This window comes from Ursus americanus, chromosome 21 (assembly GCF_024610735.1).
Source record: "Ursus americanus isolate L20-20 chromosome 21, mUrsAme1.1.p, whole genome shotgun sequence".
Classification (NCBI taxonomy): Eukaryota; Metazoa; Chordata; class Mammalia; order Carnivora; family Ursidae; genus Ursus; species Ursus americanus.
This window is the reverse complement of record NC_142147.1, coordinates 46,144,606-46,157,985: the sequence shown is the minus strand read 5'-3', so window position 1 is coordinate 46,157,985 and position 13,380 is coordinate 46,144,606. Positions and strand designations below refer to the sequence as shown.

At 55.8% G+C, this 13,380-nt stretch overlaps 1 protein-coding gene across 2 annotated transcripts in view; it reads right to left on the bottom strand.

The window, feature by feature from the left end:
- Positions 1–2,233: 2,233 nt before the first annotated feature.
- The window catches only part of GRIK5 (glutamate ionotropic receptor kainate type subunit 5), a 48,741-nt gene continuing 37,594 nt past the window's right edge, over positions 2,234–13,380 (bottom strand). For both annotated transcript variants that reach the window (XM_087870829.1, XM_045777081.2), the window contains exons 16-20: positions 9,668–9,833; positions 8,818–9,043; positions 6,815–6,943; positions 6,598–6,719; positions 2,234–3,240 (exon numbers count right to left, since the gene is read on the bottom strand). In XM_087870829.1, the coding sequence (XP_087726955.1) occupies positions 2,812–3,240; positions 6,598–6,719; positions 6,815–6,943; positions 8,818–9,043; positions 9,668–9,833 (1,072 nt within the window). In that variant the 3' untranslated portion in view covers positions 2,234–2,811. The remainder of the gene's footprint in view (positions 3,241–6,597; positions 6,720–6,814; positions 6,944–8,817; positions 9,044–9,667; positions 9,834–13,380) is intronic.

The following is a 13,380-nucleotide window of genomic DNA, read 5'->3' as shown; positions in this document are numbered from 1 at the left end:
GTCTCCATGGAGACTGGGGAAGGTGGGGGGGAGCCACATCTTCTAGCCCAGGTGGTTGGCCCTCAGGTCCCCACTGCAATTCTGCCCCCTTCCTGGGGGTGTGTGTGGTGGGGGGAGGATCTGTCAACATATAGTATCTCCCCGCCCTGCCACCTACACCTTGTCTGTTTCTGGCAGGGAAGGGCCTAGACCATGGGCAAGGGGGTTGGGGGGATAGAGATACCTAAAGGTGTTTGGATCCCAGGAGATTCTAGGCTCTCTCTCTCCCTGTTCTCCAGTTTGCCTGGGGGAGATCTCGGCCCCCCACACGACACCCAGATACAGGCTTATGTCCCCCTTTATGCACTCCCTCCTCAGACACGAGCCTGGTGAGACTGATGACTGTGCACCATGCTCCCAGCGCGAGGCTCTGCAGAAGTTGGGGGGGGGAGGAGGGAAGCCTTAGGAAGGTCACAGGAATGGACACAGACAGGAGAGCTTGGTGAGAGAGTCATAAAGAGAGACTTAAGAGAAATGGACACAGTTCAGAACCAAGTAGAGGCAGATACAGACAGACTGACAAAGACAGAGAGACCGGCAAAGACAGATGAGAAAACAGATGGAGGGAAACAGAGCAACAAAATTACTCGGTGAAGGTGACAGAGAGCCACAGGGACAAAGAGAGCCAGGCAGAGACACATTAGGCAAACTGGGGAGACTCAGAGATAAAGACGAGGGAGACACTTGGAGCAGAAATGGGGAGGGGTGGGAGACTCGGAAATGGGGAGAGACCTCATAGATCAGCTGCATGGTATGGGGACAGAGATCTAGAGAGACCAGAAATGTCTGCAATCATATTCTAGTCACCTCAACAGACTGAGAGTCCAGCCCAAGGGCAGAGACATTGATTAAAGTCTGTGCAATAGATGTGGGGACAACTTAGACCCTGAGACAAGCTCACCCCCACACCTGTCCCCAAGGGGCACACACACAGCAAGTGCCGGAGACAAAGAAGGGGCCGGGAGGAGACAGGGGGTGCTGTGTACCAGTTTCTCCTGGATGCCCGCCGGCCCCGCAAGGGAGACAGGACAGTGCGCGCCAGTCCCCACCAGGACGGTGCTGAACGGACAGCTCCCGGGTTCCGGCAGCCTGCCGGAGGGGAGGGCCCAGCCTCTCCTTTCCCAGCTGGGTCCCACTCAGTCTGGCTTTCCTCACCACTCCGGCCCCCTCCCCTCTCCATCTAGTTTTCTTTGGCTTCCCATCTCTAGCCTGCCTCTGTCCCACCTCAATCTCTGCTTCTCTCAGCCCCAATTCCCTGGGGTCTCTTAACTTCCTGCTTCATCTGTCTCCCCGCCTGTCTCAGTCTCTTGTCCCCTTCTCCATTCCATCTCACCTAATCACGGTATGTCTCTCTCTGCCTCTCCCCCTCTCAGCCCCAACTCTCTCTCCCCCTCCCTCTCAGCCCCCCTCCTTGTCTCTCCCCATCTCTCTCTCTCCCCCACCCCTACCCCATCTCTTCCTCTCTCTCTCCACCTCTCCATCTCTCCCCCTTCTACTCGGCCTCGTTATGGCTCTCGCTGTGTGACCTTCACTCGTCCTTTCTCAGCTGCAGTTTCCAGTGGAAACCTCCAGCAGGGCGACAGGGGGGAGGCGGGGAAGGCGGGGACAGAAAGCGGACCCACCCCTCTCCCTGCTCAACCAGCCCTTCAGCCACCCCCCCCCCCCACTGGGATTTCTCACTTCCTCTCTTGGGGGCTGGGGAGGCACACTTTCAGCAGAAACACAGGGTCACAGTCACAGACAGTTGAAGACGGCCTCACAGGCGTACATACACACACATGCCCACAATTAAAAAGTCATCAAATCACCCTGGCCCAAGCACACACTTGTCACTGTGTGGCCACCCAGGCACCACCACACTAAGCAGTTCACTCACCCTCCCCTCCCCCTAACCCCATCTGGTTTCTGTCTTTCTGTGTCTCTGTTCCCTGGTGTCTCCGCCTCTCCAGATCCCTGCATCTTTCTCCATCTGTCTCAGGGTCTCTGTTGCAGCCTCCTTCTGTCCTGAGAGAAGGTCAGTGGAGAGGGGCCAGCTGCCAGGACCTGGGCTGACCTGCTGCCTGAGGGCAGGGCCCAAGGGTGGAGAGAGTCCAGGAGTGACCGTCCAGTGTGTGGTTCTCAGCAGACTCCCTGGGGAGCCCAAGACTTTAATGCCCTCACACCCCCAGGAAATGAGACCCAGGTATCCCCAGTTTTGGGGTTTTGTTCTTTTTTTTATTCCAACAGGGACAGGGGTGTGGCAGGGGGAGGGTAGGGGGCCCAACTGACCTCCTCCCTGGGGGGGTCTCATAGAAATTCCGAGGTTTCTCCCCAAAAAAAAGAGAGAAAGAGAAGAGTTGAGGGGCGCCAGGGGACACCCATCTGCCCAAAGGCCCTCCCCTCCTCCAGAAGTGGGGAGGGCTGTGTCAAGTCTTGGGGAGCCTGAGCAGTCGCAGGATGGGGCTCTCCTCGCGGACTGCTTTCCGCTTCTGGAACGGCTCCGCAGTACCCGGCCCCTGAAGTCCTCGGTTCCTGCGCTCATGTCCGCAGTCGGGGGCGGAGTGCAGGGTCCGCGGCACCGTCTGGCGAGTCCAATAGGGGGCGCAGGCAGGCTCAGGAGCCGGGCCTCGCAGGACTTCACCGTAAGCCGAAGGCAAAATCGCGGCGTCCGGCGCACCGGTGCGGGGGGCACAAGTCCCGTCCCTTGCCCGCTGGGGAAGAGGGGGCGGCCCGGGCCTGGGGCGGACCCCGTCCCTGCGATCAGTCCGGCCGCCAGCCCGGCTCCGCCCGTGGTCACTCGTGCTCGGCCAGCTCGCGGGGGCCGGCGGGGCCGGGCCGCGGCCGGGGCGGGCTCGTGGCTTCGGCGGGGGCGCCTAAGCCACGCGGGGGCGCGCCAGCCCCGGACGCCCGCAGCGCCTGGATGCGCCGACACTCCTGGCAGACGCGCACGTGGGTGCAGGGCGTGGGGGCGGAGGGCCGGGCCCCGCCGGGCGGCCCCGGGTCGTCCAGGAGGCGCTGGGGACCCCCGTGCGCGCCGCCCGCATCCCCGCCCGCGCCGGCCGAGTAGAGCTTGCCGTTGCTGAGGCGCATCTCACGGACCGCGCGCAGCGACAGCAGGGCCCGGCTCGGGCCGCCCGGGCGCCGGCGCCGGCGGGAACGCGACGTCTTGCGACAAGACACCGCGTGCCGCAGCTCCTGCAGCATCTCCTGGCACACCGACACCTGTGGGCGGCGCAGGACGGGGCGCGGTGGTCACCGTCCGACCGGCGACGACAGCGCTCTCCTCGCCGCCGCCCCCTCGCCTGGCTTCTGCGTCTGCTCTCCCCTTCCTGCCTCCCCTAAAAACAGTCCTCCTCTCCTTCCCCCTCTCATCCTCTGCTCTTTCCGGGCTCTGCCGGCCTCACCTCTCTGCCGGCCTCAACTCTCTGCCTCTCAACTCCTCTGTCTCTCCGCTTCTCTCTCCCCTTCCATTCTCAGGGTTTCTCCCCGAGTCCACCCTCACCTCCTATCTAGGCTCCTCTCCCTTTCTTATCACTCCCGAGTCTCTGACTACCTCCTGCTTGTTTTCCATCTTGTGCCTCTCATGCTACCATTATTGCAAGACACTTACTGAGCGCCTGCTGTATGCAGAGAACAAAACAGAGAGAAGTCCCTGCCCTCATGGAGGTTGTATTCCAGCGTGCAGAGACGGGGGGGGGGGGGGAGGCTATAAATGTAGGTAGCATGTTAGCTGGTGAGGAGTGCTTTGGAGAAAAAAATCGGGAAGAGAGGTGGGGAGTGATGCTGCATCTGGAGTAGGGACGTCAGGGACCACTCTTGGGGAAGAAGACCTTCAGTGAGACTGGAAGGCAGTGCTGGGTGAGCCCTGGAGCCTGGGAGGAGAGCAGGCAGATGCCTCAGCAGGACAGAGATGCTGGGGGGCCAGGGGAACCACCAGCAGAGCAGGGTGGCCAGAATGGGGGACACAGGGAGACAGAGGGAGAAGAAGAGGTCAGAGGAGCAATGGGGCCCCTAGGCTCCTGGAAGGGCTTGGCTTTTATTCCCAGTCAGGTGGGAGGCATTGGGGAGCTTTAAGGACTGTGGTACTTTCACTGTGTTGGGAACAGACTAGGGAGGCCAAGGGCAAGCTGAGTGGCAGCGGCCAAGGAGGTGAGAAGGGGATGGATTCTGGGTCTGTTTCGAAGGTGGAGCCAACAGGACGGGCTGAGAGAGGGGGAGAGTGTAGGGTAATCACATCTTGGCCTGAGCAAGTGGAATGACGGCGGTGTCTGGTGTGTGGGCAGGAGCTCTGCATTGGCCACGTGATGTTCCGTGGGCTCTCTTTCAGACATCCACGGGGTGATGTGGAGTATGGGGCTGAGTGTACAAAGCCTGGTTCTGGGGAAAGGTCCCTGCAAGGGAGGCGCATGGGGGAGTTAAGGCAGGCAGCCTCCAGGGTCCTGCCCTCCAGTGTTCCTGCCCCCTGTAGTCCCCTCTGCCTTTGCTTCAGGGCTGCTGTGTGACCAGCAGAATACAGCTAGTCAGCTGACTAGTCAGCTGACGTTTTAGCCTCTGCCTGGTTCGCCCTTGGATCACTCACTCTGGGGTGAAGTCAGCTGCCACGGTGTGAGGACACCCAAGCGGCCCTATGGAGAGGTCCCCGTGTGAGGGACTGAGGCCTCCTGCCAACTGTCAGGGGAGTGTGTGTTCCTCATGTTCTTTACTCTACCTCAGGATGTTTTGACATCTTAAAAACCTTGCTGGCCAGGGAGAGACGCCCTCCCAGAGCTAGACAATTCTTAGGGATAGCAAAGGGCTGGGAGCCCACTTTTCATATGCAAACCAACCAATTCCAATACCTCCCCCCCTACCCACTTAATCTAACTCCCACACCCAGCTGCCCGAAAGCACCCAGGACTAGAGACCACCCCTCTAGCCCAGAGCCCACCGGCATTATCCACACTAGCCAATTCTAAGCTGCTTTCCCTGCCTGCCTTGCCTTTAGTGCAGAAACCCCCATGAAGTCTGTGGCCTAGGCTTTCCTCCAGCTCCAGCTTCTGACCAAACCTGGTGCTTCCCCTGTGGCCCAGTGGGGTGTGGCGTGATTCCTCCTGGGAAATGTTAAGTACTAAGACTCTTCTTTCAATGGCATTGGCCTCTCCGTGTCATCATTTAGTCATCTCCATACATCAAAATCCTGCAAGTACATCTGGAGACAGTATGCCACCTTGGAAGTGGACCCTCTGGCTCCAGGCAAGCCTTCGGCCAACAGCATGACCGTGACCTCGCTACAGACAGTGGTAGCCAGAACCACCCAGCTAAGCTGCTCCCAGATTTCTGACCTATAGAAACTAAACTGACATAAGTGTGCTGTTTGAAGCTGCTAAATCTTGGAGTGTTACATGGCAATAAATAACTAATACAGGTCATCAGCATAACGGTGGTCTTACAAACCATTTGGCTGGATGGGATCACCAAGGGGCTAGAGAATGCCAGAGAAGAGTCCAGGAAGGAGCCCTAGAACCCTCTGACAAAGGACTGGCCGCAGAGGAAGGAGAAAAGTGAGGCATGAGCATAGAAGAGAGGGTTTTGAGGACAGCGGATCAGCTGAGCTGAAGCCTATCACTACCTCACGTATGGTGAGGCCTGAAACTCGGGCAGTGGATCCGGGATGTGGGTCACTGGTGATTAGTGGCTTCGGTGTGGAGGTGGGGACAACAGCTGGATGGGAGTGTGTTCGAGAGTGAATGCAGGAGGGGAACTGAAGCAGCAGGGAGACACACTCTTTCAAGGTTGTAAGGTTAGGGGAGAAGTGGGGTGGTGTCTGGGAGGGAAAGTGGGGTCAAGAGAAATTTCTGGAAGATGGGGGAGATGACAGCATGTTTGTATGCAGACAGCAGAGAGGAGGAAACTGACGGTGGGGGGAGGGTACAGAGAACCGTGGAGGGATGTCCTTGGGAGGGCGAGAGAGGAGATGGGGGCACAGCGGAGGGCGCCTTAGCTGAGAGTATGGATGTTCCCTCAGAGTAACTGACTGAGTGGAGAAAGCAGGATGTGCAGAGGTCTGCATGCTCTCCTTGGACTCCTCTGCTTTTCTCAGGGAAGTGGAAGCAAGGTCATCAGCCCAGGTGAGGAGGGGGAGGAGCTGGGGGAGGGGAGGTGGAACACTGCAGGAGCATGCAGGGGCAGGAGAGTGCAGGGGCCCAAGTGGGGCTGGAAATGGAGGAGTGTCACTATGAAGCGGCTGAAACCAGCCTGTCGTCTTCCAACCCCATCCACCTCTCATTTCTCCTTGCTTCACACCCTGCCCCTCCCCACATTCTTCTCTCTGGCCCTTCTCCCCTCCTTTCCCCTTGTCCTCCCCTCAGTCCATGCTGCTTTCCCTCCTCTGGCCTTCCTCTCACCTGGCTCCCCTCTCCCTTCTGTCTGCACCCACCTCTTCTCTGACTTCCCCCCCCTCCAGGTCCTGTCGCCTCCCTACTCTGGGCAGCACTCGCTGCCTCTGACATTCCTCCAGGAAGGCTACTGAGGCCACAATCTCCATGCACCTCCACCCCTGGCATCCCACTTCTCCCCCACCCCCTTCGCCAACCCCCTCACCTCTTCTGACTCTGCTGACCTCCGTGTGGACCATATAAATTCCATGACCGCCACGAAGACAGCAATGATGAGGCCACAGATGAGCACGACAAAAATGCCACCAATGTTCTCCATGCCCAAACCTGGGGGTGGAGGGGGAAAGCCACGGGGTCGGGGCTGTGTGGGCACGGGGGCTTCAGGGGGCTCTGGGAATGGCGCGGTGTGTGGGGTGGCTGACCTTTAGCTCGATGGTCCTCCTCCTTGGGGCACCGGCCCCCCTCCCACCACTTGCGCTTCAGGATCTCCAGCCGGTTGTTCTCCTGAAGCTGCAGGATGGCCAAGGTGATCTCATCCCGGAATGGGGAGCCTGGACCAGACACGCAAGGGGGTGTGCTGGCTACTGGGGCCCTGGAGCGCTGTCCAGCCAAACCCCCACGGTGCCCTCAGCGTGGCCCTTCCTCCCGCCTCCACCACATCCCAGGGTTCTTCTCTGTCCGCCTTCGAGGCTGACCACGGTTTGCCCTGACCTCCCCTGTGACCGCCCTGGGCCAAGCCCCCACAACACTTCCTGTCACATTTGTCATAGTCCCCTCCCTGCAGCTCTCCTCACCCCCCACCCAGGCTCTTCTTAACACAGCAGCCAGAGGGACAACTTCAGAAACAGAGTCCTAGATCTCGCCTCTCTCGTGCTCAAAATTCTCCGATGGCTTCCTGATGCAGAGAGAACCCAGTCCTTCCCTCAGCCTAGAGATCCTGTGTTCACTGGTCTCTGTCCCAGCGGCTTGCAGCTCCTGCCACACCAGCCTTCTGGCTGTTCCTCGAGTCCTCCAGACACCGTCCCTCCAGAACTTCTGCCTGGAATGTTCCTTCCCTCCCCTCACCCAGGGCTCTACCTCAAGGGGGTCTCCTCTGGTCAACTTCCCTTAAAATGGCACCAGGCACCCCCATCCCTGTCAGTCTCTTCCCCTGACTTTACTTCGGAGCAGTTGTGACCCCGACATAGCTTTATAAAGCTGCGTGTTTATTGTGTGCTTGCTGTCTGTGGCCCTCGTGGAAGGCAGGAGGCTGGGGGCTCGCCAGCTCCCTGCTGTGGGATCCCGGCATGCAGTGCAGTGCCTGGCACGCAGTAGGGCATCCGACAATCTGCTCGGTGACTGAATCTCCTCTGCGTGGCCTCAACTCCCCCTCTCTCCTCCCTACCCTCGGCCCCTCGCCTTAAACCACCCCTAGGTCCCAAACACTCCACACATGTCCTATCCTGGACTCATTTCTTCATTCACTATGACACTTCTTAAGCATCTGCCAGGGGCCGGGAATGAGGGACACGGGTGAGTGGAGGGATTAGTATTTACCAGGCACCCACTACGTGTCAGATCCTAGGTTTACAGACATTAATTCTAGTCCCACCTGATCCTGGTATTACCAGGTGTTAGCCACTCCCATCTTCTAGATGAAACAGGTGATATACTTGCCTAAGCTCAAGCACAGGGTCAGGGAGGGAGCTGGGATTTGAAGCCAGGTCATTGTGACTCCAGAGCCTGCCCTCCAAACACCAGGCTACACTGCTTCCCTGGCCCAGCACGGAGACAAAGCACAAAGCTGCTAAGATTTGTGGTAATTTGTTACATAGCAATAGATAACTAACCCAGCAGTCAGCAGCAGAGAGATGGATTTAAAAGCCAAGATGTCAAGATTTGGTGATAAAATTGGTGGGTTTCCAGCACTGGGCCCTGGAAAAGCATGTCCAAGTCTCCCTGGCAGATCCCTCCCTCCCTCCCTCCCGCGCGCTCTCTCTCTCTCCCTCCCTCTCTCTCTCTCTCCCTCCCTCTCTCTCTCCCTCCCTCCCTCCCTCTCTCCCCATCATCTATCATCCATATTCTGAGCACGGTGCTGAGCCAGGCTGTGGGTTCCATGCAGAGAACACGAGGCACCCTCAAGGAGTCCTTGGGCCAAAGGGGAAAGTGGCAGGTGTCATGGCCCCTAAGTACTGGCTTGTACCCAGTCTCACTGGGTTCTCCCAGCGGTCATGCAGGGCCAGACCTGACTGCCGCTAGACCCGTGTTTGAAGGTCGAGTGTGGAGGTTCAGGGTGGTGACGTGGGCCCAAGGCCATGCAGCGAGGAGGCCGCGCATGACGCGCATAACATACCCGGCCCGCCACAGGGAGGGCCTGCCCACGTGGCCTGGGTCCAGACGCCCGGGGCCCCCTCCGCCCCCCGTCCCCGGCCCCGGTGCTCCATACCCAGTGGCATGCCGATGCCGTAGCCCTTGGTGTCGAGGAGGCCCCCGATCTGGGTGAGGTTGCAATTGAGCCGCCGGTGGTACTCGTTCATGGTGGACTCGAGCAGGAAGGCGTAGCGGGAGTTGAGAACACGGGCGATGCCTTCTTCCGTGCTCTTGACAAACACACTGGGCTGCTTCGACTGCATGTAGTTCCACATCCTCTGGTACGTCTGGTACCTCGAATTCTGGCCAGAGGGGGCACAGGGGAAGTCAGGTGAGGGTCTTCCCCTCAGCCCTGTCCCCTGCCCTCCAGGAGGTTTCTCTCAACCGGACAGCAAGCGAGGAGACCAGAGAGAGACCGAAAGAGCCGAAAGCAGAGGAGAGGGAACTTCCAGCTCTGCTCAGTAACCATTCCCACCTCCCCACTTACAGGCTCCAGTCCCAGCCTTATCCTGGCATTTAGGACCTCTGCCATCACCCAAACCTCCTTGCCAGGCTTGCTTTCCTTTTGATTCCTTCCCACAGCCTAATAATACACAGGGACAGGCTCCTTTCACCTTGAAGGGCCTTGCCCTCCGCTCTGCTGGCCCATTTTCCTAGGCTCTTCTAGCAGCCTCCATGTCCCCGTTTGGCCTGTCTAGCACTGATATGACATTAGATCCCACGTCTATTCCCCTCTATTCCCTGGGTGAGAGTCCAGTTTTCCCAGCCGGACAGCAACACTCCTGGTGACACCACAAGTGTGTCTCCTGCTCCCCGGCCTCCCTGACTGTCATCAATTCCTCTGACCCAGGAGGCCCTGCCCAGCTCCAGCCTGGGCGGCTACGCGGTGTGGGAATACCAAGCCCGGGCCACTTTAAGGGCCCCACCTGAAAGAAGGTCATGGTGGAGCCAGCATGGATGGTGCCATACTCAATGTTGGTCTGGTCGGCCAGGTCGTCAGCTGACTCCACAGGTACCTCCATGCGCTGCACGGTGAGGAAGGCGGCCAGGTTGGCCGTGTAGGAGGAGATGATGATCAAGGTGAAGGCCCACCTGAGGGGTGGAAAGAGTGAGCTACAGGCTGGAGCCACGCCTGCCCCCTCCCACTGTGGCCGTGCACCCTGTTGGTGGTGCCCCTCTCAATGACCTCGGCACCTAGAAGGCTCGGTGATTGCTGACTGGTGGGAAGGCTGGAAGGACAGATGCTAGGGCCAGACTCTCTGGGTTTAATACTGCTTCCAGAGACGTCCACTTCCAGAAATAAGAGAATAAGGTATCCTGAAAATACCCTCCCACTGTGAACAACTAGAAAACTGGACAGAATGCAGAAAACTGTTTAAAGACACAGGACAATAGGCATCACAGGACTGTAATCCTGAGGGAAAAAAAAAGCAATGAAGTGAGACGTATCACTGCCCAGGCCGTCTGGCTGAATTTAATTTATAGACTGCAGTGCCAGGAAGGGAAACCCAGTCTGGCAATCTCACTGAGTTGCAGAGGTGGAGATCAGAGAGGCCAACATGGCTGGAATTTGTGAGACAGAGAATCCAAGATGAGGGAGCTGCACAGAGAGAGAGAGAGTTCCAGAAATCTGCTGAGTCCCCCTGAATCTTCGGCTGAATATCGATCTGAGCATGCATAGGGTGAAACTCCAAGAGACCAGAGCACTGCTTTCAAAGACAACAATTCGGGGCGCCTGGGTGGCTCAGTCGGTGAAGTGTCTGCCTTCAGCTCAGGTCATGATCCCAGGGTCCTGGGATTCTGTCCTGTGTTGGGCTCCTTGCTCAGCGGGGAGTCTGCTTCTCCCTCTCCTCCTACCCCCCCCAACTCGTGCTTTCTCTCTCTCTCTCAAATAAATAAATAAATAAAATATTTAAAAATATATAAAAATAAAAGACATTTACTGTTTAAGCAAACACACACACACACATAAACCTCATATGTCGTGGGGTTCATAAGATAAATAGAAGTAATATATATGCTAAGAGCAGCTCAAAGAATGGGAGGGATGGAACACGGTTAAGATCTTCATCTTACGCGAAGTGGTAGACTGTTACTTGAAAGTATTTTATAATCAATTCAAGATGCATATTGTCAACCCAGAGCAAGCAACTACTAAGAAAAATTTTTTAAAAAGTATGCTTAATAAGTCAATAGGAGACACGAAAGAGAATCCTAAAAATCTCAATAAATCCAAAAGATGGTAGGGAAAGAGGGAAAAGGGAGCCCAAAGAGATGGGACAAATTAAAAAGAGGCAACAAGTTGACAGATTTAAACCCAACCATAACAGTAATTGCATTAAACGTAAATGATCTCAACCGGGGGTTGGCAAACGATGGCCCACGGGCCAAATCTGTCTTTCTGTCTCTTTTTGCACAGCCCACGGGCTAAGAATGGTTTTCACATTTTAAAATGCTTAAAAAGAAATTGAAAGAAGAGCAATACATCATGACATGTGACATATAAAATTCAAATTTCGGTGCCAGTGTCCATAAATAAAGTTTTATGGGAACACAGCCACGCTCATTCATGTATGTATCATCTCTGGCATCTCGGTACGGGCAGAGCTGAGTAGTTGTGACAGAGACCGGATGGCCAGCAAAGCCTAAAATATTTACTATCTGGACCAATATCGAAAAAGTTTGCCAACCCTTGCTCTAAGGCCTAAGTACGTACTGCCTGTAAGAAACCACTTTAAATATAATGATACAGATAGGTCAGAAGCGAAGGGATGGGAAAAGATAATGCTATACCAACACTAAGCATAAGAAAGCTGGGGTGGCTAGGGGCGCCTGGGGGGCTCTGTCGGTTAAGCGTCTGCCTTCAGCTCAGGTCATGATCCCAGGGTCCTGGGATGGAGCCCTGAGTCAGGATCTGCACTCAGCAGGGAGTCTGCTTGAGATTCTCTCTCTGCCCCTCCCCTGACTTACACACACATTCTCTCTTTCTCTCAAATAAATAAATCTTAAAGAAAGAAAGAAAGAAAGAAAGAAAGAAAGAAAGAAAGAAAGAGAAAGAAAGAAAGAAAGAAAGAAAGAAAGAAAGAAAGAAAGAAAGAAAGAAAGAAAGAAAGAAAGAAAGAGGGAGTGGTTATATGAATATCAAAAAAAGGTAACTTCAGAGCAGACATGTTACCAGGAATAAAGAGAGACATTATATAATGATGAAGGGATCAATTCATCAAGACATCAGACAACAATCCTAAAAATTTACACCCCTAATTACAGAGCTTCAAAATTCATGAAGCAAAAACTATTAGAACTGAAAAGAGAAATAGAAACAATTTCTCCACAGTTACAGGTGATTTCAACACCCCTCTCTCAATAATTGATAGAACAAGCAGACAGAAAATCAGCATGGATAGAGAAGCCTGGAGCAACCCCATCGACCTCCTGGCCCTAATTGCCATTTATGGCACACTGCACCCACCAACCGCACAGAGAGCTTTACCAGGACAGACCACACGCTGAGCCATAAAACAAGTCTCCATAAATTTCGAAGGATGAAAATCCTACGGAGAACGTCCTGACCACAATGGAACTAAACAAGAAATCAATAATAGAAAGATCTCTGGAAAATCCCCAAATCCTGGCTCTCTCACTGCCTGGCTGTGTGACCTTGGACTCATCTGTGGAGCAAGTGCAACGGCTGGCCGCCCCTTGAAGGGCTGTTGTAAGACTGCGAGCCACATCTGGCACAGAACAAGCTCGAGTGTATGCACTCACTGTCCTGGGGACTTGGGAGAAGAGGCACCCACTGACCTCGCCACGGAGCCCAAGAGCAGCCACTTGTCTTACCCTGACACTCTCTGTCCTCCTGCCTGGCAGGTGAGAGTGGCCAGGCTCCCTGCAGGTGGTGCAGATCTGTGGGGCATGAAGACAGGGGGGAAGCTGGGAGGGCCTCCCAGACCACCCCCTCCCCCCGGCAGATAATCATGAAAACAGTGGCTAACCTTCGCTAAGCGCACACGCACAGTGCCGTGTTAGGCACTGGGGGCGGGGGGGTGTGGAAGACAGAGGGATGAATAACACAGCCTCCTGCAAAAGAAAATCGAAACCCAACACGCAAAGACCCAGGGTCTGACACAGCTCTCTGGAAACCAAGTCTCTTCAAACCCACCCCAAGGGCCAATGTCTATTCAGTCAAGACAAAACTATTCAGTGCCTGGTACACAGCAGGCATCACCTCGACCCCAAGGATACAGCGTGGCTGGTGGCTGACTAGCGGTGACTGCACGGAGGGGGCTGGTGAGGGCACTCGTGGAGACAGAGCAGGGGGACACAGACGGACGGTCTGTCTTGGAAGTAACAATGTATGCTCTGTTTTGGACAAGTTGTTTTGGGGATGCCTGTTGAACACACACGGGGAAGGTCTGGAGGGGAGAACTCAGTCAGTGTCAGTTCCAAAGCACAAGGGGTGCCCCCTGGGAGGTGTCTGAGGAAGACACTTGGTTAGGCGTGGGGCACCCTGGTGGCTCCCAGTGTCGGTGGGTGGGGTAGGTGTCCAGCAATGCGGTCTAGTCTAAACAAGAGAGAAAATCCGGTACCTGACTATCTAAGCCTAACTCCTTGGTACATAAAAACCACCAATGTTTTTGGA